The following is a 26,296-nucleotide window of genomic DNA, read 5'->3' on the forward strand; positions in this document are numbered from 1 at the left end:
ACATATCGTCCATCTAGGCCAGGTACTTGTCATCACCTCAACTCATCATCTCATTACCATTAATTACCAAGAGTCTACCAAAAGTAAGTCGGGTCTAAAAACCTAACTGTCTACACGAATAAACCAAAGAATTATTTGTCCTTGTAGCATCGGTCATAGTTTTCATTCCTCAACCATTCCATTCCCCATGAATCATCATGTCCCAACCAAGTCTTTAACACGCTATTTTACCTCAACTCGGTCCAAAACACCGGCAAAAACACCACGCACGCCTTCCACAGGATCAAGATCGCCTGCACCAGCGCCAGCGGCAGCTTCAGGATCCCCAACGGGCCCCAGCCCGAGCATGTCTCAAGCGTGTTGAGCCAGATGGCCAAGAAGGCGACGGCATAGAAATTATACGCCAGCACGAGCGGCCGCTTCAAAATACCGCCCAGCAGCGCGACCGGCTCGTCGGTGAACCCGCGCTCAAAGTACCGGAAGCAGCCCTTTTGCAGGGCGCGCAGCTGCCAGTCGTCGGCGGCGAAGAGGCTGTAGAGCGCCTGGGCGAGCACGTTGATGATGGAGGTGAGCTGCTTGCGGCGCCAGTGGAGCTGGCCCATGGCGCGGCGGACGGCGGCGTGGTCCGACAGGTCGGGCACGAGCTCCGGGCGGAGCAGGTCCGAGAGGATGACGGCGTCGTGGAAGGCGACCGTCATGCCGCCGCCCGTGAGCGGGTGGCGCATGTTGTGCGCATCGCCGAGGAGAATGACGCCGTCGTTGTGCGTCTGCTTGCGCGCGGGCAGCCACGAGTTGGGCATCGACTTGGGAATGCGGTTGTCCGCCTCGAGCGCCTTCTTGACGTAGGGCTGCACGTGGGCCGGGAGCGCGGGGATGACGACGGTGGAGATGTAGTTGCGCACGCCGCCTGCCTCGGGGGCCGCGGCGGGGTGGTTCGGTGGGACGTCGATGAGGGCACGCGTCTCGTGCGTGCCGATCTGATAGAGCAGGGCCAGGGCTTGGTCGCCGATGACGACGTGGCCGTGGTAGGCTGGGGGGAAGGGGCAGTCGATCAGCTCGAGGGCGTAGAACTTGCTACGCACGATTGGGGTCGTGCCGAGCAACTCCTTGCGGAAGATGGAGGCGTAGCCGTCGGCGATGATGGTCAGCGCGCCGAAGAAGCAGTCGGGCGTCTTCTCGCCCGTGGTCTTGTTCTTGGTGCGTGTCTCAACGCCCAGGACCGCATCGCTGTTCTCGCCCTTGATGGTCGCCACCACCTCCGTCTCGAAGACGCTGATGTTGGGGTGCCCAAGGCAGGCCTTGCGCAGGTTCATGATGAAGCGGCCGTGGTGGAAACTCCTCCCTTCCGGCCTGTCATCGCTCTTCTTGCCGTTGGGGATGGCATGCCCGTTGGCGGCTCCGTTCTGTTTCGTCTTGCTCGCCGACCCGCCGACCAGCAGCCGGCCGTCCTCAGCAACGCGGGGGTACGCGAACTCGACCTCCTCCCCGCGGTACACCACGTGGTATCCGTAGCACGGTATGGCATCGATGCCCTCGAGGGTGTGCTCCAGGCCCAGCTTCCGCAGGGCCTCGACGCCGCCGGGCTGCAGCAGCTCGCCAACGATGCGGTCAGGCTCGTGCATCCAGCGTTCCAGCAGGATGACGCTGCGGCCCTGGTTGGCCAGGGCGAAAGCAATGGCGCAACCAAAGACACCGGCACCAACGACGACGACATCGGCCTCGTGGCTCTTCTCACGCCGCTCGCGGTTGCGGACCTCCCTGGACTGTTCTGTTTCCGCCATGGTGTTGAACTGTAGCAGCTGGACTGCGTATGTATGTGTGTATGTGGTTTGATGTCGGGTTGAAGGAGGGAGAAGAGGGCCCAGCTGGGGGAGAGATCCTTGAGGTCCGGAAAGACGGCGGTGGCGGCGGTCGAGCGGTCAGTCGAGAGGGAATTCGATGTTGTTGTTGCCGGAGTCTAGGAGGAACACCGAGCAGCCAAACGGAGACCCGATGGCTCGACGGTGATGTACAACGGGGGAAGTCGAACTTTTTTGTTCGGTGAGGACTCGATCGAGGAATGGGATAGGTCAATTGGAGGTTTGTTTAGAAAGGGGGTTGAAACAAAGTTTAAAAAAGATGTTCAGGTGGGCAGACACGGCAACACAACGGCGGCGGTCGACCAGTAAAAATAAAAAGAAATCGGAATGGAATCAGAACCACACCAACCGCTCGTAACCTAAGGTACGGATGCAACCGAGAAGCCACAAAAGAAAGTCAAACCAGGCAGTTTGCTCCCCGTCCTGGCCCTTCTTGCGTCGACGTTGCGTGTTCCTTCGCGGTGGGTTCCGTGCCTTCCCGGCGCTCGAAGTGGTTGGCGAGCAGGCGCAACCCAGAGAAGTGTCCAACCCTCAGCTGCTGCGAAATGATTCTTGGACAGGAATCGTCCCACGCGGCAGGAACCGCACAAGCCCCTGGCTTCGGGTGGCCAATCACGGCAGAGGAAAAAGAGTGGATCCGGCGGGGCGCCGCCGTTGACTCGCCGCTTCCCCTGACCGCAAAGTTCACATGTCAGTCGATGACCCAAGCCGGATTGGGTGCGGTGGCCTGTTGGTCCCAACAATCGGGAAGGAAAGAGAGGACGGGGAGGAACAAAAAGGAGAGGAACGACACAAGACTCATGATCAAACATTTACGCATTAGAATCAGATGTAGATGTGCTTCGTAATGTAGTTCCGCCTTTGTACATTTTTATAATCAACTAGGTTCATTTTTCTATTGATATTTTACATGGCAAAATCGCTCTGCCGCAGGTGTTTGGATACTTCGTATAGTGTACAGTACCTAGTTCAGGGAACTACGCATATAGACTCGGTCCAGCATACACCGCAAACATCATGAACCCTTTTGTTCAGCCCATCCTCCATGTTTAACAGTGGAATGTTTCCAAGGTCAGAGCGTCGCATTGGATCCGGCCTTACCATCTAGAACGCCTTCACCACCGGCGGTCCCGGCCTATCCATCAACCCTGACCCCTCCGCCAAATACCCAATCCCGAAATCATCTCCATCATCCCCCTCTTCCGCCTCCTCACCTAACTGCCCTTTCTTCTTCTTCCTCCCACTAATCCACGGCACATCCTCAAAATTCACCTCCGGCCTTCCCTGCCGTCTTGCCGCTTCCCTCATGATCCTCAGCGCCTCCTCCTCCAACCTCCTAGCCTCGGCCCTCAGCTTCTTCCGCGCCTCCACAACCTTCTGGATCGCCTGGTTCACCAGTATCAATGCCCTCTTCCTATCCTCCTTCGGGATCGCCTCCCGCGCCTTCGAAAGCGAGATCCAGTCCCTCGCTTGCCGCAGCGCGTTCCGGAACTCGCGCGTCTCGCTGTACGGCCGGGCGAGGCCGCGCTCGATGGTGTCCCGCAGCCCCTCGACGTCGACGAGCGAGGCGTACGCCCGGAGGAGGATGAGGAAGTTTGACAGGCTGAAGCACGGCCCCCCAGCTGCCGGCGAAGGGGCCGACAGAGAGGGTGCTGGCGGCGGTGGTGGGGGCGGGTTGCCTCCGCTGCGGACGTGGGCGGCGAGCAAGGCGTAGTGGATCGCAGCGACGTAGTGCTTCGCCGCGAGACATATCCAGGCCGCGCCGTGGATGGGTTCCTCGGTCAATCGGACGCCCGCCTTCTGGTACTCGGCAAAAGTGGTCTGGATGATATCGTCGGTTCCGGTCGGGTCGTAGCGGGTACGTCGTGTGAGGTGGTCCAGCTGGAGGCGGAGAAGGAGGTTGATGACTTGGTTGACGTCTTCGCCCCTGTCCTGGGCGTTGCGGATCAGGAGGTAGGCGCCGCGGAAGTCGTTGGGTGAGAGGGCCATCTGGGCTTTGATAGCGAGGCGCAGCGCGTATTGGGAGAAGGGCACATTGTTGTGGACGCCGCGTCTGTAGATACGGAGGGCTCGACGCGGCGAGTTGAGAGTGAGCGCCTTCTTCATGGCGAGCGCTACATCCTCCCCTTTCTCGAGCATGCACTTCGCGGGCACCCCGGTCCGTTTCATCCTCAGCGACAGCAGCCGGCCTTTTGCCAACCTTCCACCGTACTTGGAGTCCGACAAGGCCGCGTTCATCATGATCTGCTCGGTGTGCTTGTCCACAAAGTCGGGGTTCAGTGCCTTTAGCTTGCGGTAGAGTGTGCGCAGGTCCCGGAACGGAAATTTCCACTGCAGACGGGCTCGCGCCAGGATGGAGTTGGTGAAGGCCGCGTCCACCTTGAACTGGCCGGAATTGCTGCAGTACTCGAGCCACGCAATCAGGCTATCCAGGTCACGTATCACGCCGTACTGTTTCGACATGAGCGTCACCATGTAGCTGCACAAGGGCAGGCCAAAATCCTCGATGTACGACCTGAGATACACCTCGGTCTCGCGGACCGTGTGTGTCTCGGCGTAGGCCTTGAGGACGGGGACAAACACCGGGCCGTATGCCTTCGACCGAGGTCTTCCATTCCGGTTCATCTCCTCAAATTGCGCGTGAACTGCCTCCCAGTCATGGGCGGCAGCATCGTACCGAACAAAGACTCCTAGCAGTCTGACGTCTGAGGCCAATGCCGGGTTCTGCGCAACGGCGAGTTGGAAGTACGACTCGGCTTTAGCCTTGTCTCCAGATTCCAGGGCGAGTTCGATCATGATGCGGTAGACGTGTTCATGACGATATACCGAATCTCGTAAGGTAGGTGTGTGGAGCTCTTGGAACATTGCTTCCACCTTTTCGAGAGAGCGTGTTCTCTTCCACCTCGATGTCAATAGTCGGATAACCCACCTCGGGTCGAGCCTGGTGGAGTTGCCCGAACTCTTGCAAATCTTGAGCATGGTCTTAAGGACCTCGTCCGCCCTGAAATGACCCCAGATGGCAACGCTGTCGACGACACAGTCCGCAATGGCCTTCAATTCCGCCTCCGTCGGTGAAGACTCCACAAAATCGATGAGAAATATCCTGACCGCGGATCTGTGGTCATGCATCTTGTAGAGCTTGTCGATCATCCACGCCACCAATTCTTTCGCCTTGTCCCCGGCTATTACCTGGCATCGGCGGAAGAGGGTCCAGAGCTTGGGCACGCGGCTCGAGTAACACAATTCCAGGAGCCTGCGGCCGAGCCGGTATGCCGGTGGGATCGCACGTGTCGGTCGTACCACAAACTTTGGGATAAACAAACTGATGACAAGCTCGAGATATGCCGCAAACTCTTCGCTCCCAGGCTTGTGATTTCTCTCCGCCCGTGCCAGCACCTCCTCGATCAAAGCCAGAGGTCCGTAGGCAAAGTAGGAGGTCTCCTCCATCGGGCCACGGGCTATCATCTTGGACAGCAGGATCACTGCATCATCCAACCTCCCTTCCTCTCGACACGCCTGACATAGCCGGCCGGTTGCCTCCATCCAGGGCTTGTCGAGATTTCCAGGGGCCGTTTTATGTTCCATGGCATTGAGCACGGTTCGGAAGGCGGCAGAGAGCTGGAGGTGGTCTCTGGTGTCGCAGGCCTCGTGTATCCTGGCTATGATCTCGGGAACCGTCGGGAAGCTGTAGACCTTGACGGTTTCGACGTTGCTTCGCATCCAGCTCGGTCCAGTTTTCAGGCCATGAGGAAGCTTCGGGAGGACTGGAGCGATTGGACGGACCAAGGGGGACTTGTTGTGGTCTGGCTCTGGGTCGCGGCTGGCATCAGCAGCCTCGTCCAACCTCTCGATCGCCGGCCGAGAACTCGATGACGCATCCCTCCTCCCCAACTCCTCCCCTCCATGCTCAACCACCCCATCACCATATCCCTCCATGATCTCCCTCCTATGCGTCCTCCCATTATCCACCTCCAGCGGCCTAAGCGACAACCTCGTCGTCGGCGGGGGCAACCCGGACACACCCAGTCCCAGGCCCTGTCCCAGATCAAACCCTAGCCCCTCCACTCCACCATCTCCCTCCCCTACCATCAAGTAGCTTAACGGATCTTTCCTCGCTTGGGTGCGATACTTGCGATTCGACTTGATCCTCTCGCCGTTCTCGACGGCGCGCATGGCCTGGTTGATCTTCCTGCGGCGGTCTTCAGCGATGAGGGCGAGCGTGCACGAGGTGCCGACGACAAGGCCGCGCAGAGCCGTGAGCGCGGCTTTGGAGGGAACGGGGAGAGACGGGCGGGAGGACATGGCTGGTGCGGTGGTGGGTGGCGTTGAAGAACGCAGCGGTGGTGGTGGTGATGGTGGGAGTGGCAGTGAAAGTGCCGCTGCCGGCCCATGTCGTCAATTGGCGATTGCTCTCTCGCTCTTGCTCGGGCGGTTTGTTATTGAGGTCAATGGTGTTGGGGCATCTTGAAAGTTGCTTGCCGGAGGGTTGAATTGAGGTGTTTGGCCAGATATTTGCAGCAAAAGTGGAATCTTGACGTCGAGGGGCCGGCTCGGCACAAGGTTTGGAGGTTGAGCTCACATTTTCGGGAGCATGAACTGATGGTGACTTCTGCGTCGGATCCACACTCCAAAAAAGCCCCACGCAAGCTCCGGGCAAGGTTACGGCGGAGGTATCGGATAATTGCATACCTATCCCGACATGATTTTCACCATGACGAAAGCCGAGGAATGAAAGCCCCGTCCCTTACAAAAGAGAAGCAGAGTGTCTTCTTGGAGATTTATACATCTACATGTCTAACATGGTCAGTTCTCTCTAACATGTCTATCCAGCCCAGCCCGCACCAAACGCCTCAGGATATTATTCCCGTCCTCCCCTCCTTTTCCCGCTGAATGTTTCCCACAAGAAATGAAAACACTGTACATGCACAACATGCTCCATCCATCCCATCCAGTTTATACACACAAAAGACACCCCCACCCCTTCCCCCATCTCCGGCCCGCATCTCAACCCCATGCATACATACACAAGCTAGCCATCGACTAGGCAATCTCCTTCCTCTCTGCCGGAATCCACATCTCCAGCTTCCTCAGAATCGACTGATACAAGAACAGCATGCACCCGCTCTGGATGCTCGTCCAAGCCGCCCGCGGCCCCACACCCCGGAACCAACCAGCCACTCCTTCAGTCTGGTAGATGAGTTTCAACCCTGTAATCATGGACGACGTCTCGAGCGTGACGGCGCCCGGCTTCGGAGTGTGCGTCGAAGGTGAGGAAGTCGAGATCAGCCGCTTCTGCAGCTTTTCCGCGGTGGCAGTACCAGCCAGTTTGTTCGTGTGCGCATCAGCACTGCTGGGGTTGGCTGTCGCTGAAGAGGCGTGGCTTGCCTCAGCGGCGCTGGGCTTCGGGGTGCTAAGACCGCCGGCCTCGGGATGAACCTGGGTCTGCAGGCGGGTTTTGACCACGTCCAGAGGGCAAGTCATGGTTCCGGCCAAACCGCCAGCCGCAGCACCCGTCAGGAGCTCCAATTCCCACCCGATATCCCGACTTCCTTTCCATTGGTGCGCCCAGGCCTGATTTTGTTCGTAAAACATGAACTGGAGGGCGGAGAAAGGCAGGTCTCGCCACAACGTAGCGCCGTAGCCATAAAACAGGGCAGAGATCCCTTCGGTGCGGACTATCGTCCTAACAGCGTCGACGGTTCCCCGGTAGTTGTATCCCGAGTTGAAATAGGGGTTGTTATACCGCCCTTGTAACTGCAGGCGGGTCTTGACCACCTCCGAGGGGACGTAGACGATAGAGGCAGCGAGATCCCCGACAAATCCTGATCAAAGAAAAAGCATTATTAGCTGACAAGCAGACAGACGACTCCAACCCAAGCCTCAGGACCACACTAACCAGCTAAAAGATACGCCAGATGAGGCTGAACGCCGTAGTCGAGCATTTTGCGTTTGCTCCACTCATAGCTTCCAAAGAACAAGCACGTGGCCGGGAACGAGCCGGCCAGCGCGGGGACCCAGCCGCCATACAGACCACGGCGGATGCCCTCCTGGCGGAAGATGGTGAGGTACGACGACCCCAGCGACGTGTATTTCGGGGGGATGTGCGGGTCGCCCTGCTGTCGCGTCTTCACCGTGTCGAGCGAGTGCATGAGCATGTCACCCGTCGATCCGCCCAGCCCGCCGGCGAGCATGCACTAGAGTAAAAAAAAGAGGCCGATGTTAGCGGAAATCCGTCCTCAATTCCCAAAAATTGACAACCGCGAAAAGGGGCACCCACGTGTAGATAAGGCGGACGCCCCTCAACCTCTCCATCTTGGGATATCATAGTATGTCTGTGACTCGAGATGTGTAGTAGCGGCGGAACTTCGGGTCCGGCAGGGGCGGTGATGGCATGCGGCAGGATATGCGGGTGGCTCGAATGTCCATTATCATCGAGGACAGCGGCAGCGGCAGCGGCGGGAGCGACAACGGCGGGGCGAGATTCGGAGGCGGAGGGCGAGGGTCGCTTGGCCGCGTCGAAGCCAAACACCATCGCCCTGGCCGCAAGTGGGAAATCAACAGAGGGCCAGGTCGCAGCCTGCCCTGACTGCGCTTGTGTCGCCTCTTGGTGTAAAAGAACAGAGTGAGCCGGCGAGTTATTGTGGTGGTGTATGCCGTCAGGCGCAATCGGCAAAGGAGGCGGGTCGCCGCAAATGTTTCTTGAAAATGCAGGTTTAAATTTCTCGGCGGGTCCTCTTGCTTGGGCCCTGGCCGACCGGATCCGATGCGGGATGGTGGCGTGGCCCGTGCCCCCCGGGTTTCCGGGACTTCGTCAGCGGGGAGCAGCCCCGCTATTTACCTCAGGTACTTATCTAACCCTGAGATCCGGAGTTTCCGACACTGCTAACCCTGGATGGAGAGAGGATGGAGAGAGAGCGAAACATTCGTTTCAATGGTGGAGAGATGCTCATGAATCAGTCAGATAGCCCATCAGATGCACCTTGGATACTGATGGGATTCCCAATCCCAATTAGGTATCTTGTCCAAGTGGTTATGATCATGGCCATTACCTTTATCATTCAACGTACAAGGTACCTCATCGTCAGACATACTCGTACAGAGACAAATGCCGAACTCCGAACCAGTGGCGGGAGACACAGAGGACTCTTCAGTCATGCTTCATCCTCCTGAGAGCTGAATCTCTATCCCAACGTCCATCCCTCATCATCCTCCACCTAAACAGCCGGAAACACCCCCTCCCTCAAAGGGTGTTCCCACCACCTGACCCTGCCCGCGCGCCCCAACGGCGCCAGGACATGCGTAACCCTTCCCGTAATAAGGCGAGCCGAGATGGGACCATACGTGTTACTGTCGAGGCTGCGGTCTGCGTAGTCTCCTTCAACCCAGACATGGCCCTCGGGCACTTCGACGCGGTCGTAGGGGTAGGGCCGGCGAGTGAACACAATGTCGCCCGGCAGGCCTATGACGCGCTTGACTGAAGTTTTGGTGGGGTCGCTTGGTTTTCTGTCGAGGGTTGTCAGCCACCATGCTTCACAGCTAGTGGTCGCCCAGCTCTCTGGACAGCCAATGTTGAGAAACCATACCGAAAAACAACAATCATCCCCCTCTTTAGCCCCTCCTGCGCATACAACTTCCGCACCAGACACAAATCCTGCTTCAAGCTCTCGTTGTAGTGCGGGTTGAAGTACGGGTACATGGACGGCCCGCGGATGAAAGTGACCTCGGCCACGTATTGGTTGAAGCAGATGAGCAGCGGGATCCAGCTGGCGTAGCGGATGAGGTAGTCCGAAACCTGTCGCAGGAAATTAGGTCTCCCGGCTTGCTGCTGCTGCTGCTGCTGGCCCGACCCGGTGGCTGCCCGTCGCCTGGCAGCAGCTGCGGCGGCGGACGACCACATGGATGCCCATCGCGCCGCCATCAGGATGCGTTGGGAGTGAAAGGTGGAGGTGGCGTGGGCCGGGTATGTTTCTAGAGTTTGAGGTCAAGTGAGATGAGATGGTTTGATGCAAGCGACGCCAATGATGACATTATCCGGGGTTTGATAAGTCACGATAAGGTGATAAGGCCTCATTATTCTCATATGCACATTCGATTGATGCATGCTCCAGCCCACTCTGACATCCATTCAACGTACAAAGACATTGGAAAAACAATGACAAAACACCACATATCCCAGTCTCGTTCCCACTTTTATTTACCCGTAGCCCCAGATAGCTAGTACCGCGTCTATCAAGATTCATGATTTGATCCATGACGCCAGCACGCCCAAGGGACCCAGAAAAAAGCTGTTGAACTTGCCCCCCGATCTAATGAGTGAGACAAGATCTCCGGCTCAAATCCTCTTTCGCTTCAGCTCCTCTTCCCCATAGCACGGATCCAGCCGAGTGCTCTAAACGGTCTCCGGAATGTTCTCGTCGCTCTCGCTAACACTCTCGTCGCCGCTGACCTCAGCGTTCTCGCGCTCGCGCTTCTCCATGAGGGCCTGAAGCTCGGCATCGTCTGACTCGGTGACGGCCTTCGGCGCCATCTTGACCACCAGGTTACCACCCGACGCCTCGATGCTCTTGCGAACATCGGCGATAGCTTCCTCTAACCGGGCAATACCGGCATTCTTGTCGAGACAGGTGTTGGTGAGGCTAAGGCGACGTCAGCTGGGCCCGTCCAACGGCATGCCGGGGGCTTGGACACTTACACGTAGAGAGGCGGAGACACCAGGCGGCACTTGACCTGGGTGTCGGCCGTGTTGCGGGCCTCGGCGGTGCGCAGGGCCGCCTTGATGGCATCAATGCCGTCGTAGCTGAAGCAGGTGACCTCGATGTCGGCGCGAACCTTGGTCGGCTGGGGAGTGAGCTTCTTGCCAATGTACGACTTGAGCTCTTCAGCAACGGCCTCGCTGGGGAACTCGATGTCCTGCCAAATATCGGGATTGCTGTGCCCAGGTCAGCGGACCGTTTCCAGATCTGAAGGTGGTGGGAAAAACGGACGTTATTGAGAGCTTGAAGGCGTCAAGGGAATGGCCATATTTCCTGTTGAGCGGCCAGCCTATCGTCTCGTAGAGCCTCTCGATGGGGGTCTGGGTCTTCTCCGCGACATGGCGCATGATGGAGTGAACAATCTTGCTCTTGTTGTAGCGCTCCTCGCAGCGCACAATATCCTCAGGCGACACGCGGCGCTTGGAAAGGTCGATGTACCCTGCCTCAAGGTTAGCAGAGCAGCGCGGGGCATCGGGTGGCGCGACAGGCGGGGCGACAAACCCTTCTCCTTATCGACACGGAGCACAACAACGACCTCGTTGCGGCCGACGCGAATGAGCTTCTGGATACTGCGAATACGACGCCTCGAGAGCTCAGAAAGAAGAATCATGCCGTCGATATTATCATACTCGAGGAGCTTGACGTAGGCACCCATGTCGGCGATCTGGCGAACATGGTCTGTCAGCATGCTGGTTGGCGACAGTGCAGCGATCAGGACTCGTATCACTCATACCTGTTTCACATTGACCATAACAAAGGAGTCGATCTCCGGGTACTTCTCCTCGTAAAAACGGCAGTTTGAGAACGACATCTTGTTGGAGGGTGCCGTATCCCAGGCGGGGCAGTCGCGGAATGTGGGTTTCGGGTGTTGTTCGTGTGTGGATGGTGGGCAAATGCGCCACGGAAGATGAGGTAGTCGTCAGGAAAAGTCGACTCTGTCCGCAACCACGTCGATGGTGATGGGGAAGGTCAATCTTTAACAAAAAAACGAGGCCGGCCGATAATGGATCAGGTCCGGTCGGGAGTGGTTCGTGGCAGAAAGCGGATATGTGGGACGAGGTAGAGTCGAATCAAAGAAACAGTCATGGATTGTTTCCCTGGGCCCGCAGTATTTTCAGAGAGCGCTGCCAAAAATCTGGCCGTGCACACTCGGCGGGGTGATGAGCAAGACTGTGGCTGGTGCCAAATGGTGGGGGTGGGACAAATGAGGCGGGGGTGGCGCAAAGCTTTCAGCCCGGTCTTGCAGCAGCTGCAGCCACAAGCACCTGAGCCGCCGGTCGTTCGGCCTTTGAACCTTCCATCGGCATGCAACGGCTTCTGCGGCCCTGTGCCGAACTTCGGGAAATCCGGGCACTTCCAGGTTTCCCCCTGCCCCACTGTCACAAGCAATCAGGTGCACTTGGGGAGTCAACGACGTCAGCGGTGCACTTTTCTAGCAACTGACCGGGATCGACGCAACGTCGCTGCAGCTTGGATCTGGGCCTGCCCTGGGCCCGGACATGTCTTTTCTCCCTGTCACAACTTGACTCGAACCTGGAAGGGGAAGCTCTCGGCCGGCCGAGCCCTGCCTCCTGAGACCACTTGACACATCTGAACACGTGGGAAAAGGGAGGACAACTCATCGTTTCTTGTACCTGACAATGCATTCTCGTTATTTTTCCTGATTACATCTTTGTTTGCATTCCCTGGTGTTTGCAGAAACGGTTCCCAGCCTTGGTGTCGTCCTGCTGTTTCCCTTGATGCCTACCTACCTAGGTGCCCTGCCCGAGCCTCTCAACCGACATCGACAAACAACAACACAGAGACACTTGACGAGACACGACATGCTAGACCTGGCTTTCAGATAATAGCAAACAGAGTGACATTTCGACACAGTCGACATGGAGTCGCTCAACACCACCACCATCCTCGCTGCCGCCACGAGGACGGTGCGGGAGCCACATCTCGGGCCACTCTCTTCTGCCGTCGCGGCTGCTAGTGATGTCGTCGCTGCTAACTCCTCGTCGTCATGGCTCGGCTTCTTCGGAAGGGTGGTCCTCTGGATCCTACAGTTCGTCTCTCTTGTGCTCTACTACGCCATCAAGACGGTAACCATCTGGATCCCGAGCATAATCTACACGCTCTTCTCGAGCCACTTGACCGTCACCATGAGCGCTAGGGATATGTGAGTTTGGACCTATGCTGTCCCCATACAAAGGGCCCTTACTGACTCCCGCCGGCCCCTGCCAGTATCCTCATCCTCTTCGCCATCAGCAGTGCCATTTACTATGTCGTGCGGTACCGCATCTTGAACAAGTACGCACGGCTCACTCCTCAGCCCCAACGCAAGGAGCCTGAGGTCGACCTCTTCCCCGACACTCACGAGGAGGGTATCAAGGGGGGGCTGTCCAACTACTTTGACGAGTTTCTCAGCGCCATTAAGATCTTTGGCTATCTCGAGCGACCCGTCTTCCACGAGTTAACTCGGAGTATGCAAACAAAAAAGCTCATCGCCGGCGAAACACTCAATCTTGAGGAGGAGAAGGGCTTCTGTCTCGTTGTTGACGGCCTGGTTGAGATCTTTGTCAAGTCCAGCGGATATCCACGTCGTTTTGCTCATGGGTCGGATCTCGGTGCTTCCGCCGACCCCGTTTCAAGCGACGACGATGAGCAGGCTCCCCATCTTCAGCAGCGTTACCAGCTGCTCACAGAAGTGAGGAACGGCGCGCCCATGTCATCCCTCTTCTCCATCATGTCGCTTTTCACCGAGGATGTCCCGCTGCGCCATGCTGATGAGGACTCGTCCACTCATTCTTCACTCTTCCCCAGTGGACTGGCTACCGCTGGCACCGATTTCCGCAAACCTCGTGTTGCAAGTGACTCTCGACCAGGCACGCCACATCTCGATCAGTCGGCTGAGAACTCTGTTGAAAGTCTCATTTCTCCAGACCACCCGACGGGCCTTGGTGTCCTGCCTCGCATCTCAACTAACTCTCTCGATGGAAATGGCGCCCCTTCCCGTCCCCAGAGGCCTGTGCCTGTCCGGACCACAACGACATCCGCCCATCCGGACATCATCGCGAGAGCTACTGTCGATACCACTATTGCTATCATACCTGCCAGTGCCTTCCGCCGCCTGATCAAGATCTACCCCAAAGCGACTGCCCACATTGTCCATGTCATCTTGTCCAGGTTCCAGCGTGTCACCCTCGCAACGGCATACAACTACCTTGGCTTGACGGGTGAGGTGCTCCAAATTGAGCGTCATATGCTCAAGTACATAACGCAGCAACTTCCCAATCACCTCCGCGGAGATGCCCTAGAGAGGCTCAAGGACAAATTCCAACGCGAACGTGACCGCATTGAGAATGAAGAGGACATCAGCAAAGGCATTGCTCTCCACAACCCTCACGCTGGTCATCGCCGCCGCCGCTCCCAGGCTACGCTTCGTAAGGAGGCTGCGTTGCAGGCCATTTCGAAGCAGCAAAACCCGTCCACAGCTACCTCCCCTGGTGGAGTTCCTGCGGCTGGAGATCTTGCAACCTACCTCCAGCAGTCTAGGGGTGGCGGGGCCAGCCGGCCACAGAGTGTTGTATTTTCGCCCGGCCCTTCTGCTCGCTTGGACTTCTCGGGGGAAGCCGTGTCCCCTCTGGCCCAGCGCACTTTCAACCCCTTTGCGACGCAGCGAAATGGCCATAGTCCTCTGGACAAGAGAGACTCGCTTAACGAAGATAATCAATTCCGAGAGTCCATCCTCGAATGTGTCTTCAAATCCATTGGTTTGACCGCCAATGCAAGCAACAGTTCGGCCAGGGATGGGGATTCGGCTCATCCTTCTCCAGGCCTACCCTCCTTGGAACGGCGCTCAAGGTCTGGCCTCTCGAACCACCCATTTGGTTTTGTAGATGGGCTGGATGGGTCAGCTGATGGCGATACTGAGTCCATGACGTCGGCCGGTTTCTCTATACCGCCTGCGCTGAACCCCCAGCTCCTCGCCGAGGAGATGCGCGATGATCTGGAAATAGTCTTCTTTCCCAAAGGATCCGTGCTGGTGGAGCAGGGCGAGAGGAATCCGGGCCTCTACTACGTCATTGACGGCTTTTTGGACATGTGTACGCTGGAGGAGGCTCCGTCGTCGGATCTTGTCCAAGCCCGCGGCAGGACGTCCCTCCATGCCATGGACAGCGCACAATCGCTCTGCCCACCGCATTATCCCTCGGACTCGATGCGCTCCGGTACCAGCCCTTCAGGGCGCAGCAGCTCTAAGAAACCTGCTCGCATCCGGCGGAGCGTGGCCCTGATCAAGCCTGGCGGCCTGGCCGGCTACGTTGGCACCATCTCATCGTATCGCTCCTTTATTGAGGTTGTGGCCAAAACGGATGTGTATGTCGGCTTCCTGCCACAGTCGTCCATCGAGCGCATCGTCGACAAGTACCCCATTGTCCTGCTCACCATGGCGAAGCGTCTCACCAACTTGCTTCCGCGGTTGATCCTCCACATTGACTTCGCTCTGGAGTGGCTTCAAGTCAACGCTGGCCAGGTCATTTTCCATGAGCGCGACGAGAGCGAGGCCATCTACATTGTTCTGAACGGCCGGTTGCGGTTGGTCGAGGACCGTAAGGACGGCGGCATGAACGTGAGGGCCGAGTTTGGCCAGGGCGAGAGCATCGGCGAGCTTGAGGTGTTGACTGAATCCTCTCGCCCTGGCACACTGCATGCCATCCGCGACACTGAACTTGTCAAGTTCCCGCGCACCCTTTTCAACAGCCTGGCACAGGAGCATCCCAACATTACCATCAAGATCTCCAAGATCATTGCCTCGCGCATGCGTGCCCTGATCGATGATCCGTCCATGGTCCTCAGCCCCAAGGACTCGCCGGGCCGCAGCTCTGTCAACAAGAGCTCCACGACGCTCAACCTTCGTACTGTTGCTGTATTGCCTGTCTCGGCCGGGGTACCGGTCGTTGAGTTTGGCAACAAACTGCTCAGCGCCCTGAACACCGTCGGCCCACCGAACGGGGCGACTTCGTTGCACAGCGCTGCGGTGCTTAATCACCTTGGCAAGCATGCCTTTAACAAGATGGGGAAACTCAAGCTGCAGCATTATCTTGCGGATTTGGAGGAGAAGTATGGGCTCGTTATTTACGTGGCTGGTAAGTTTATCATCCCGGTGAGATGTTTCCCGATCACAGGCCGGGTGTGCTAACGATGCTGTCACTTCACAGACACCAATGTGAACGCTCCTTGGACGCAAACATGTGTTGCCCAGGCTGACTGCGTCCTCTTGGTTGGACTGGCCGATGGCTCGCCTGAGGTGGGCGAGTACGAGCGCTTCATGCTCGGCATGAAGTCCACAGCGCGCAAGATCCTTGTGCTCATCCACCAGGAACGCTTCTTGAGTCCCGGTCTGACGCGGAAGTGGTTGCAGAATCGCGTGTGGATCAACGGTGGCCATTTCCACGTGCAGATGGCGTACAGCCCTGAAGTTGTGCCGATCCATCCGCCCGTTAAGTCCGGAGCCCAGGCTCTGCTCAACCGGGTGCAGTTCACACACCTTATCCCAGCCGAGTTCCACCAACGGTTCACCTCTCGTAAAGCTCGCCGCAAGTTCGCCGCTCCAGACTCGGTTTCGGGTAGCGACTTCCACCGCCTAGCCCGCCGGCTCTGTGGCAAGTCGATTGGACTCGTCCTGGGTGGTGGTGGTGCTCGTGGGTTGGCCCACATCGGCATCATCCGTGCCTTGCAGGAGGAGGGCATCCCCATCGATATCGTGGGCGGCACGTCCATCGGCGCCTTCATCGGTGCTCTGTACGCCCGCCACGCCGACTTCGTGCCCATCGTCAACGCCGCCAAGAAGTTCTCGGGCCGCATGGCGAGCGTCTGGCGCTTCGCTCTCGACCTGACCTATCCCTCGGCCTCGTACACTACAGGCCACGAGTTCAACCGTGGCATCTTCAAGGCCTTCGGAAACACGCAGATCGAGGACTTTTGGCTCGACTACTATTGCAACACGACCAATATCTCCAAGTCCCGCGCCGAGTACCACACCTCGGGCTACGCCTGGCGGTACGTGCGCGCGTCTATGTCGCTCGCCGGCCTGCTCCCCCCGCTGTGCGACGAGGGCAGCATGCTCCTCGACGGCGGCTACATCGACAACCTGACGGTCTCACACATGCGCTCGCTCGGCGCCGACGTGATCTTCGCCGTGGATGTCGGCGCCGAGGACGACAACACGCCGCAAGCCTTTGGCGATTCCCTGTCGGGCGTCTGGGCCTTCTTCAACCGGTGGAACCCCTTCTCGTCGACCCCGAACCCGCCCACGCTGGCCGAGATCCAGGCCCGCCTGGCGTACGTCAGCTCGGTCAGCGAGCTCGAGAGGGCCAAGACGTTACCCGGGTGTGTGTACATGCGTCCCCCCGTGGTGGAGTACGGGACGCTGGATTTTGGAAAGTTTATGGAGATTTATGATGTCGGGTACAAGTACGGGCAGGAGTTTTTGAAGCAGATGAAGGAGCGCGGGGAGCTGCCGCCCCAGGCGGCCGCGGCGGCGATGGGCGGCAAGAAGGCGCTGAGAAGGACCATGGCGCCTAGGAGGGCGAGTATTTAGAAGAGCGAGAGTACTTGGTTTTGAGGGGTTTGATTGGGTAGAGTGCGGAATGTGGAGCATGAAGCATTCATTTGAGGCGTTTGTGGTTCAGGGAGTGATGGGTGTGGGCAGAGGTTTGGGAAATAGACAGGATTAGGTAGAAATACTTCAATCGACCTGCTAGTGTTCAAGGTTGGATAACACATGCATCGAACATGGGAGTGATGATAGATACAGAAGAGGATTGACTGACATGTTTATTTCAGAGGATCATCATTTCCATCCATACCTAGTATCTTCATGCCAAAGTCTCACAACCAACCCCATTAATTACTTCCATTCCACCCATCAAAACTTTCTAAACTGCCTCTCCCACTCCTCAAACCCTCTCAACATCTCCGGCGTAATTTGCCTCTTCTGACCTCTTATCGCCGCCTCGAGGTCGGCCATCATGATGGCCGGCTCCCCGCCCATCGCCCGGCGGTCGTACGCCATGACGCCGGCCGTGGCGCAAATCGCCTTGATCTCGGCGCCCGAGCACCCTTCTGTCGCGGCCGCGAGGGCATCCACGTCCACGTCGCCGTGCATCCTCCGCTTCTTGGCGACCTGCGAAAAGATGGCGCGGCGCGCGGCGTAGTCGGGTGGGCTGACGTAGATGAGCTCGTCGAACCGGCCCGGGCGGAGGAGGGCCGGGTCGAGGGCCTGGGGCCGGTTGGTGGCGGCCAGGACGACCACGCCGTGGAGGGCTTCGAAGCCGTCCATTTCGTTGAGGAGGGTTGTGAGGACGTTGACGCCGCTGTGGCTGCCTCCGGATGTTGAGCTGCTGCTGCTGGAGTGGCTGAACCCGGCCCGCTGCCCGGCGATGCTGTCGATTTCGTCGAAAAAGATCATGCTCGGGCTGACCTCCCGCGCGCGTTGGAAGAGGCGGCGCACGGCGCGCTCGGATTCGCCCACGTACATGTTGAGCAGCTCGGCGCCCTTGACGGCGAAGAAGTTGAGCCCGGACTCGGTCGCCATGGCCTGCGCGGCCATGGTCTTGGAACAACCTGGGGGTCCATAGAGCAAAAAGCCTTTGGGCGGGCGGTCGAAGTATTGCGAGATGATCTCGGGCGGTTCGACCGAGAGGCGCACAGCACGCCGCAAGGCGGTTTTGACGGATTCTTGGCCGCCAATGTCGTCCCACCGGATCGGCGGCGGTTTGAGGTTGATGTCGTGCATCGCGGAGGGGCGGATGAGGCGGAGGGCGGTGAAGTAGTCGGAGGGGAGGTAGTGAGGAGGGGGTTTCTGGGGCGCGTCGTCGTTGTCTGATGGGGGAGTGGGCTGATCAGAGTTGGCTGTAGAAGAGGAGGACGATTCTTGTTCTTCGAGTATGCGCGCCGCGCCGATCTCGCGAGCCTGCGCCACCAAGCGATGAAGGTCGTCGCCGTTGTAGGCGTGCGTCCTTTCGCTCAGTTGGCGGAGAAGATCTTCCTCCTGGTCTGGGGGGACATCGAGATCCAGCGAGGCGAGAATGGCCCTGCGGCCCTCGGCGTCCGGCATGGGCAGATAGATTTCCGTCGTCAACCGGTACCGGCGCTTCAAGTCCTCCGGCACGTCGGAAGTGTAGTCGAGACATGTCGCGACAACCAACACCTTGCACATCTGACCCGTCGCGGCCGTATCGGCGGCCAGAGCGTCGAGGGCGTCGCATAGCGCGAGGATGACGGCGGCGCGGTTGCTGCGGTCCTTGTCGATCAGCCGGTCGAGCTGGTCGATGAGCACCATGCTTGGTTGCTGCAGGCGCGCGCGCGCGAAGACGTCTTGGATCTCGGTGAGTTTGTCTTTGTACTGGATGCGGAAGACGGTGCCCCAGCCGGTGGCGGCGAGGCGGTCGAGCAGCATGGTCTTGCCTGTGCCGTGGCCGCCGTGGAGGACGATGCCTGAGTAAGGGGGCGGCCGCCGGAAGGGTATGGATGCGTCGAAGAGCCTTAGTTTGCGGTTGAGTTGGGCAATGGGGCCGTCTAACCCCTGGACACCGGTAACTTCAAGCTTCCGGCCCCGGGAAGACGAATCTCCATCGGCGCCCTTGACGGTGCTTCCTGGCGGTGGTGTGGTTGCCAGGTGGACGGTTGTTTTGCGGTCGACGTAGCGGGCATTGCCTGTCGACCGGCCGTTGACAGAGGCCACGACGAAAGAGCGCTCGGGCCCGCGGACGAAGAGGTTCTTGAAGACAAGACCGGCGTAGACGTGCTCGATCTGGGACAGACGGCCGGCCAGAACAAACTCCCACGGAACAATGTCCTCCGGATCGATGGGCTCTGGGGCAGCAGCGTTCCCATCCCCCCCTGCAGGCGGGAGCTGCTCGATGATGACCTCTTCAGCGTCGGGCAGGGTCCCTCCCAGTGAGGTAATGCGGACCTGCTCGCCTAGTTTGTAGCCGCAAGCGTCGCGGAAGACATCGTACATCTGGGTCACAGACTTGTCGAGGCGCTCGGGGGCCTTCCAAAGAGTGGCCTCCCGGCGGACAGGGGGTTCATCGGGAGAGGCTGAGAGCTTCTCGATGCAGACGGGCTTGCCGCCATCGCGAGAGCCGGTCAGCTCCAGAAGAGCTTCCTCGTTGACATAGACGCGGGATGGCTGGCGTTTTTGCAAGCGCTTGTCAGCGTCGGTGTTGACGTGCAGCTTGCGGATACGGAACTCGAGTGACTTCATGGTGTTGCCGGATTGGGGAGGGGTGATGTTGGGGGTAGTGGTTTGGTCTGAACTGGCGTCCCCGGGCCTAGTTCGTGCATGAGTATTCGTATCCTGTCTAGGTTTTATTCTGGCGACTTACCTGATGGTGGCCAGGCGCCTATTATTTGTCAAGATGTTGACCCCTGTACACTGTTAATGTGTGAGTGAAATGAGTTGAAGTTCATGAGAAATTCGATATTCAATCTCAAGAATTTTTCTTGACTTTGCGCAGTGAAACTGATAAAAAGACTGTGGTCTCAGTCATTGAGGGGCAGGTGCAGTCCTCCTTGTGCTCCCTGAAGGATGGGGTTTCTGTGCGATGGGCAAGAACAGCATGGTGTAAATATCAAGTTGTATCTTCCCCACTGTTTTTAACCATCGGATCTTACCGATTTTCACTTCACATCTTTCATTCACATCTCAACAACCACAACCACATGTCAAGACACGGCATCAAAACATGACCACACCACCAAACGTATCCTGGCCTTTACGGTCATCTAGCCGTGTCCAGCTTTCCCAGTCCTCGAACTGGAAGACACTTGGCCGGGCAACGTCAATTGCACACTTTTCGAACACACCATGTCGACAAATCCGCCCCAGGAAATCCATACTTGCACAGGATCCTTCCTCTGAATCTTCCGACAGCAAATCCAAGAAGCGGCCATCGACCATCTACGATGATTTATTTCGTCAAATCCCGCGAGCCTCCTCGAAAGCCCAGACTCAAGACACCAAAAAGACCAACAAGCCTTCCCTCTACCAGCTGCTGGTAGCAGAGACCCTCGCCGGTATTCCCGGCCAAAACGTACTCCCGCGAGACGAGCTCAGGAGATGGCTCGGCGAGGACGTCAAGAGGAGGTCACCCGAACCTAAAGAGCCCTCTTCTCCTCCAAACCCCGACCAGGAGCTCAAAATCCTGGTCCTCAACCACATGCCCCGCTCGCTCATCGAGTCCGACTTCTACCGCTACGCGCCCCAAGGCAAGCACCTCGCCGGCTGGGCGGGCGGTATCGTCAAGGTCGCTCAGTCCATTTCCCCGGTCACCCGTGAGCCGCGGGGGCAGTACTTTGTTTTCTTCGAATCCGAGCAGCACGCCAAAGCGTACAAGCAACACCTCGAGTCCCTGCCTCGTCTGGACATGGACTCTTCCAACAGCAACAATAACAGCACTATGCCCGAGCCCACCACCAACTCTTCCTCCCTTCCCCTCCTCCCAACTCTCAACTACATCTCCTCCCCTACCCTCCTCAGCACTGCCCAGCTCATCGGCATGCTCACCCCGCACTACAACCCCTCCCAGCCCGTCCACCCATCCGCCTTCCTGCGCAGCACGAGCAAATACCCGCACGGCCTGCTCAGCTTCACCAAGCACCAACAAAAACAACCCATTGCCGCCGACTCTCCCAGAGAGCAGCCACCCAGCAACCCCGCCGACGATGATTCCGGTGCTGGTGCCGGTGCTGCAGCTGGCGGCGCCCCGGTCCTCCTCAAACTCTCTGGCACCAAACTCCCCCTCTCCACCCTGACCCAGCTTATCCACGACGACGGCGTCGAGCGGAACCTCCCCTGGCAGCTGATCGAGCACCGCCCGGAGGATCCTAGCTGGCCGGAGCCGGTGCGGACGTTGAAGGCGGGCAGCGGGCCGCTGAACTCGGTCGAGGAGGATGCGCTTCTGGAGGGAGAGGATAGGGCAAGGGAAGAAGGGGATGGCGGGAAGGAGGATGGTAAGGTGGAGGTGTACGGGTTTACGAGGTTTGTTGTGACTTTGGCGGACGTGGCGGAGGCGAGGAGGTTCGTGAGGAGTTGGAATGGCAAGGAGTTGGGTGATGCGGAGAAGGGGTGGTGGGGGAGGGTTGGGGCGACGGTGTTTTGGTAATGGCTTGCTGTACGATGGTGGATGGAGGACTAGATTTGTAGCTGATTATTATGGATGGAGATATGTATTTCCAATGTTAAATGTTGGGTATTGACATCCATGGGATGCGATGTATATCTGTTTGGCAGTCCCAAATGAACTTGTCAGCCTAGCTTTGCACATACATATGATACTTGACGTTGTGCTATTAGAATCCCCTACTAGGAAGAATGGACCTAGGAGACGAAAGGGGAGCACTGATGAAGCAAACCAGCGTCGTTCCGAACTAGATTCTAATGTAATATCGCATTGAGATATGGACAAAATATGACACAAAAATAGACCTCGTTATGTTCTAAACATCATAAACCTCACAACTGCGGAGGTAAATAATAAGCATGGCAGGTATCTATCACGACAAAACCGCCTCCTGAGTCCCACTCTAACGCCATAAAACCCGTCAACCAAATGCAAACCAAAATGAAACCTGTCCTCAAAATGCCGTCCCAGAATTCCAACCGAACTCCCCTACCAGTAGGGTCCTTCAGTGGAGATGCCAACCTAGATATGCAAAACCCATAACTCTTTAACCCAACAACGTCCATCCTGTTCCATCAATAGTCCATCAATAGTACCCATCAACAGCCGCCACCTTAGCATTCGAAGCGCTCCGTCCAAACAACCTCCTAAACCCACCACCGCCGCCGTTCCCAATCCTCACGCTCCCCGGCGTTTTAGGACGGGAGATGCCGTCAAAAGACATCTTAGGCCGGATACTGCCCATGTCGAAGGACATTTTGGGTTTGATGCTGTTCTGGCCATTCCCACCACTGGTGACATTGCCGGCGAAGCTGGGGTTCTGACCCTGGTACTGTTGCTGGTACTGGTTCTGCTGCTGCGGTTGCTGGTAACTTCTCCCCAACATGCCCGCGTCAAAGGACATTTTGGTTCTCAACCCCTTCGCGGCATTACTGCTAGCACTAGGAGTGGTGGTGTAATTGTTGTTCCAGGACGTGCTGGCGGTGGTGGCCACGCTGGTGGCCGTGTCGGAGCGGTTGCGGATGGTGGTGTACGACGTGGTCCCCGTGCCGGCTGTGGTGCTGGTGGGCGGGCGCGGGAAGTAGTAAATGTCTTTCTCGGGGGGTGGTGGTGGGTGGTCATCGTCGTCGTTTTTGGCGGCGTTGCTGTTGTTGTTGGGCGGCAGAGGAGCTTGGCGTTGAGGTGGCGGTGGCTGTTGTTGTTGTTGTTGCTGTTGTTGTTGCTGTTGTTGTTGTTGTTGTTGTTTAGATTCTTCCTTCCGTTTCTGGTGTTGTTGTTGGCGTTCTAGGGCGAGTTGCTTTTCCTTCTCCTTCTGGCGTTGGATTTCGCGTTCCTTGTCCAGTTGTTGCTTTTGCAGGGCGGCGAGTTGTTGATCTTTCTGGCGTTGTTGTTGCTGTTCTTGCTCTTCTTTCCGACGCTTTTGCTCGGCCTTTTCGAAGAGCAGCTGCTTCTGCCGTTTCAACTCCTCCTCGGCCTTCTTTCGTTCTTGCTCGCGCTGTTCTGGAGTCACCTGGATTTGTGGTGGTTGCTGAAGTTGGTGTTGTTGAGCCCGGCTTGGTGGAGGACTTGGACTCTGTTCCTGGATCTGCGGTGACTGGTCTGGCGACTGTTTCCCTTGAGATTCCTGATCCAACATCTCGAAGATAGATTGCTGCAAAAGGTATTGTGCGTGATGGTGCTTCTGCTCGATCGTGGGAAGCGGACGGCTCGGCTGCGCTTGGTACATGTACGAAGACGGCTGCCGACGGAGCTGAGCGCGCGGGTGATATGGATGTGGCCGAGGTGTCTCATACTTCGTTGACGCCAGCGGTGGCGGCGGCGCAACCTCAACCTCCAACTCAGACCCGCCATCTGCCCAGTCCCTCGTCTCGTCGTTATTCACCACCACATACCACTGAATCTCCTCACCCCGCTGCAACTCGTCGCGGAGCCGCTCGAACCAGCCCGGCTCCGGGGCCGCGCCGCCGTCCTTGGCCGACGGAATCCCGATGGCCGGATACTGGCTCTGGAGCTGCAGCTGCTCATACCGCGCAATCTCCTCGGCGATGTTACACGACAGGTCGATGCGTACGGCGTAGTCGGCCACGTAGGCGTAGGGGCGCGAGACGGCGCTCAGGTCGCGCGGGTCGTACTCCTCCAGGAGCTTGATGGCGGACCAGGACTGGGCGGCGAAGTCATCGTCAGGGTCCGCGGCGGCGGACTCGATGCTGCAGTCGTCATCGGCCGCAGTCACGGGTAGGGGCGGGAGGAATTGGTGCGCCCCGGTCCGGCTCGCTGCGCGGCTGTGGCAATGGTGGCTGGCGGCGCTCTGGCTCCGGGATCGGGCACGGCTGCGGCTCTGACTCCGGCTCCGAGTCCGGCTCTGGCTGCGGTCCCGGATGGCCCAATCATCTTCGGGATCGTAGCGCGCGTGGGCGGGCGAGCAGTAGGGGAGGAAGTCGAAGATGTCGTAGAAGGAGGAGAGGATGTAGTTGGAGGTGCGGGCCGGGATGATCCAGTCGGGCGAGGCGTCGTCGAGGTTCTGGAGGATCACGTAGACTCGGATGCTTCGCCGCTGCCAGCGGAAGCCGTGGCACAGGTAGGTAGGCATGACAAATTATGAGAATAAGGTATTATGATGAGTATGAGAAGGGATTCATTCCATCAGATTGACAATGACAAATTGTTTGTTCTCCGGGTCCAGGATTGGACTTGTTTTTTCTCTTGTTATGGGGATTTGTTTTGTTGGAACACAGATTATACTTGTATGAGTAGTAGTACCAGTCTTCAAACTTCGGACGAAGACCACGACCCCAGGAATGCACACGTGCTGGCGTGTCAAGATGTGCCTCGGAGGCTCCGTTGGAAGTCAAAACATGGTTTGTCGCAGAGTGGTGGTGTTGCAGGTGCGACGTTGAGGGGGGATTGAAACCGGGGTTGACTGCGAGGGAGTGTCCCCTCGGCCAGGGTCCGTGCTGCGGAGATCAAACAAGTTCCATCCTCTCCTGCATCCCGATGGCGCAACTCTGCAAAGTCAAAAGATGCAAAGAGCCCAAGTTGCAACTCTGGAAGCTTAACGAAAAGAAAAAACCAGGAGAAATCTCCGGGACATGGAAACACCGCAGTGCTTGGCAGGGTCGGCCCGCTGTTGTCGCTCCCGTTGAGGTTATTCGATATTCTCCGAAATGCTTGCTACCTTTTCTCATTGTATCATGAAGAACTCGACTACTTTGAGCCATGTTTTCTTATCTGTTGTGTGCCTAATTTTTTGCTCATAGCTTAACTTTTTAATGTGCTTTAACTTCTTTACTTTTATTTCTTCTTCTGTTCCTTCTTAATTTTTTTGTCTGGTTTTCTTTCTTGTTGGTGCTTGGGGAGGGTAGTAGTGGCAAGCTTCCTCCAAAACTCGAGGCCCCAGACATCCAGCAGAATCCTACCCAAGAAGCTTAAATGAGAGTGGTGTGAGCCTGTGTCCTACCGTTGATACCTTTCTCAAACCGCCACAAAAGATTGATGAGCAGCCCAAACAGCTCTTGGCTTGGCGTTGCAACGCTGAGGTCAAGACAAAGTTGGTGGAGAAGGTCTCGATCTCCGGATCAAACCCGGGTCAAGGGGAGGAGGGCTGATAGTCCTCTTCTGACAGGACACGTCTGCCTCTTCTGTGCAATTCTGCATTATTAGATCATGAAGGAGGTGAGATGGGCTTATGTCAAGTCGAGCAATGTATTGTGTCTCTCAGAATAGACCGGAAGACTTTGTCCGGTTTCAATCCAGCCAATCTCTGTGAGCAATCCCCAAAGTTGTCGACGATACAATACAAGTCCTCGGGTACAGCCCCCGAAGGGGGATCGGGATGCAGGGCTGATGCAAGATGGCGTGGTTTTGGTTTGGTGCCCAGGGGCACGTCATTGCGGGGAAGAGTTGGATGTCATTATGATGACAGAATGTGGGTTTCGTCGACAAGAGCGCCCTCATAATGCTTTGAGATATTTTCTACGGTTGAACTTATGGTGTCCTTGCCCTCTTGTCTCCATGAAATAAACTCCGAGAGGGCTCGGAGGATATCAAGGTTGACCAGGAGGATGACCGTGTCAAACGACAAATGAGGCTGCCATATGAGTACAGCATATTAAATGGTGGATCGAAACTGTTGAGCCCTCGAAGCTTGAGAATATCATTTATTGTGAAAAGGCATCAATCAGACTCCCTCTTGCACGTCGTGGTGCTGTGGTGTTGCTCATCTTTCTGTACGCGTTTTCCTTCGGTCTGGTCCGGCTCTGACGTCACCCTCGGACCGGCAGCCAAGACGCCCCACTCGGGCCGGGCCCGTGCCGAGACTCCGGGGCCGGAGCCGAGCCAGCACTTCGACCTGCCTTTTCCGGCAAAGGCCGTCGCCGGTTCCGACCCCACAGGGCTCAGCCGGGCAGAGGATCCGAGTGCGAAGATGCTCCATTGTTTTTGCTGGCAGCCATCAGCCGGCACAACTGCAACACCGAAATGTTGACTCACGCACAAAACAGGTAACCTGGTG

At 57.5% G+C, this 26,296-nt stretch overlaps 10 protein-coding genes across 10 annotated transcripts; 3 read left to right on the forward strand and 7 right to left on the reverse strand.

Moving 5' to 3' along the window:
- Positions 1–227: 227 nt before the first annotated feature.
- On the reverse strand, positions 228–1,781 carry VTJ04DRAFT_4622 (uncharacterized protein; the record flags this gene model as incomplete). Its single annotated transcript, XM_069362650.1, has 1 exon — positions 228–1,781. One exon carries the CDS (start codon positions 1,779–1,781, stop codon positions 228–230), a length of 1,554 nt encoding a protein of 517 aa, XP_069219575.1.
- Positions 1,782–1,822: 41 nt separating this feature from the next.
- Positions 1,823–2,168, forward strand: VTJ04DRAFT_4623 (uncharacterized protein; the record flags this gene model as incomplete). The annotated part of the gene is made up of 2 exons (XM_069362651.1): positions 1,823–1,918; positions 1,962–2,168. The coding sequence occupies 2 exons, from the start codon at positions 1,823–1,825 to the stop codon at positions 2,166–2,168; spliced, it is 303 nt and encodes a 100-aa protein (XP_069219576.1).
- A 795-nt stretch (positions 2,169–2,963) lies between these two features.
- On the reverse strand, positions 2,964–6,161 carry VTJ04DRAFT_4624 (uncharacterized protein; the record flags this gene model as incomplete). The annotated part of the gene is made up of 1 exon (XM_069362652.1): positions 2,964–6,161. The coding sequence occupies one exon, from the start codon at positions 6,159–6,161 to the stop codon at positions 2,964–2,966; it is 3,198 nt and encodes a 1,065-aa protein (XP_069219577.1).
- Positions 6,162–6,899: 738 nt separating this feature from the next.
- VTJ04DRAFT_4625 (uncharacterized protein) lies at positions 6,900–8,391 on the reverse strand (the record flags this gene model as incomplete). The annotated part of the gene is made up of 3 exons (XM_069362653.1): positions 6,900–7,681; positions 7,756–8,053; positions 8,137–8,391. 3 exons carry the CDS (start codon positions 8,389–8,391, stop codon positions 6,900–6,902), a joined length of 1,335 nt encoding a protein of 444 aa, XP_069219578.1.
- Positions 8,392–9,073: 682 nt separating this feature from the next.
- Positions 9,074–9,777, reverse strand: VTJ04DRAFT_4626 (uncharacterized protein; the record flags this gene model as incomplete). The annotated part of the gene is made up of 2 exons (XM_069362654.1): positions 9,074–9,362; positions 9,443–9,777. 2 exons carry the CDS (start codon positions 9,775–9,777, stop codon positions 9,074–9,076), a joined length of 624 nt encoding a protein of 207 aa, XP_069219579.1.
- A 471-nt stretch (positions 9,778–10,248) lies between these two features.
- On the reverse strand, positions 10,249–11,423 carry VTJ04DRAFT_4627 (uncharacterized protein; the record flags this gene model as incomplete). Its single annotated transcript, XM_069362655.1, has 5 exons — positions 10,249–10,495; positions 10,552–10,788; positions 10,844–11,051; positions 11,114–11,276; positions 11,346–11,423. 5 exons carry the CDS (start codon positions 11,421–11,423, stop codon positions 10,249–10,251), a joined length of 933 nt encoding a protein of 310 aa, XP_069219580.1.
- Positions 11,424–12,492: 1,069 nt separating this feature from the next.
- On the forward strand, positions 12,493–17,198 carry VTJ04DRAFT_4628 (uncharacterized protein; the record flags this gene model as incomplete). The annotated part of the gene is made up of 3 exons (XM_069362656.1): positions 12,493–12,776; positions 12,842–15,744; positions 15,817–17,198. 3 exons carry the CDS (start codon positions 12,493–12,495, stop codon positions 17,196–17,198), a joined length of 4,569 nt encoding a protein of 1,522 aa, XP_069219581.1.
- A 327-nt stretch (positions 17,199–17,525) lies between these two features.
- On the reverse strand, positions 17,526–19,868 carry VTJ04DRAFT_4629 (uncharacterized protein; the record flags this gene model as incomplete). The annotated part of the gene is made up of 1 exon (XM_069362657.1): positions 17,526–19,868. The coding sequence occupies one exon, from the start codon at positions 19,866–19,868 to the stop codon at positions 17,526–17,528; it is 2,343 nt and encodes a 780-aa protein (XP_069219582.1).
- A 481-nt stretch (positions 19,869–20,349) lies between these two features.
- On the forward strand, positions 20,350–21,768 carry VTJ04DRAFT_4630 (uncharacterized protein; the record flags this gene model as incomplete). The annotated part of the gene is made up of 1 exon (XM_069362659.1): positions 20,350–21,768. The coding sequence occupies one exon, from the start codon at positions 20,350–20,352 to the stop codon at positions 21,766–21,768; it is 1,419 nt and encodes a 472-aa protein (XP_069219583.1).
- A 604-nt stretch (positions 21,769–22,372) lies between these two features.
- On the reverse strand, positions 22,373–24,376 carry VTJ04DRAFT_4631 (uncharacterized protein; the record flags this gene model as incomplete). Its single annotated transcript, XM_069362660.1, has 1 exon — positions 22,373–24,376. One exon carries the CDS (start codon positions 24,374–24,376, stop codon positions 22,373–22,375), a length of 2,004 nt encoding a protein of 667 aa, XP_069219584.1.
- Positions 24,377–26,296: the final 1,920 nt, after the last annotated feature.

Source organism: Mycothermus thermophilus, assembly GCF_041956435.1.
Source record: "Mycothermus thermophilus strain CBS 625.91 unplaced genomic scaffold VTJ04scaffold_3, whole genome shotgun sequence".
NCBI lineage: Eukaryota > Fungi > Ascomycota > Sordariomycetes > Sordariales > Chaetomiaceae > Mycothermus > Mycothermus thermophilus.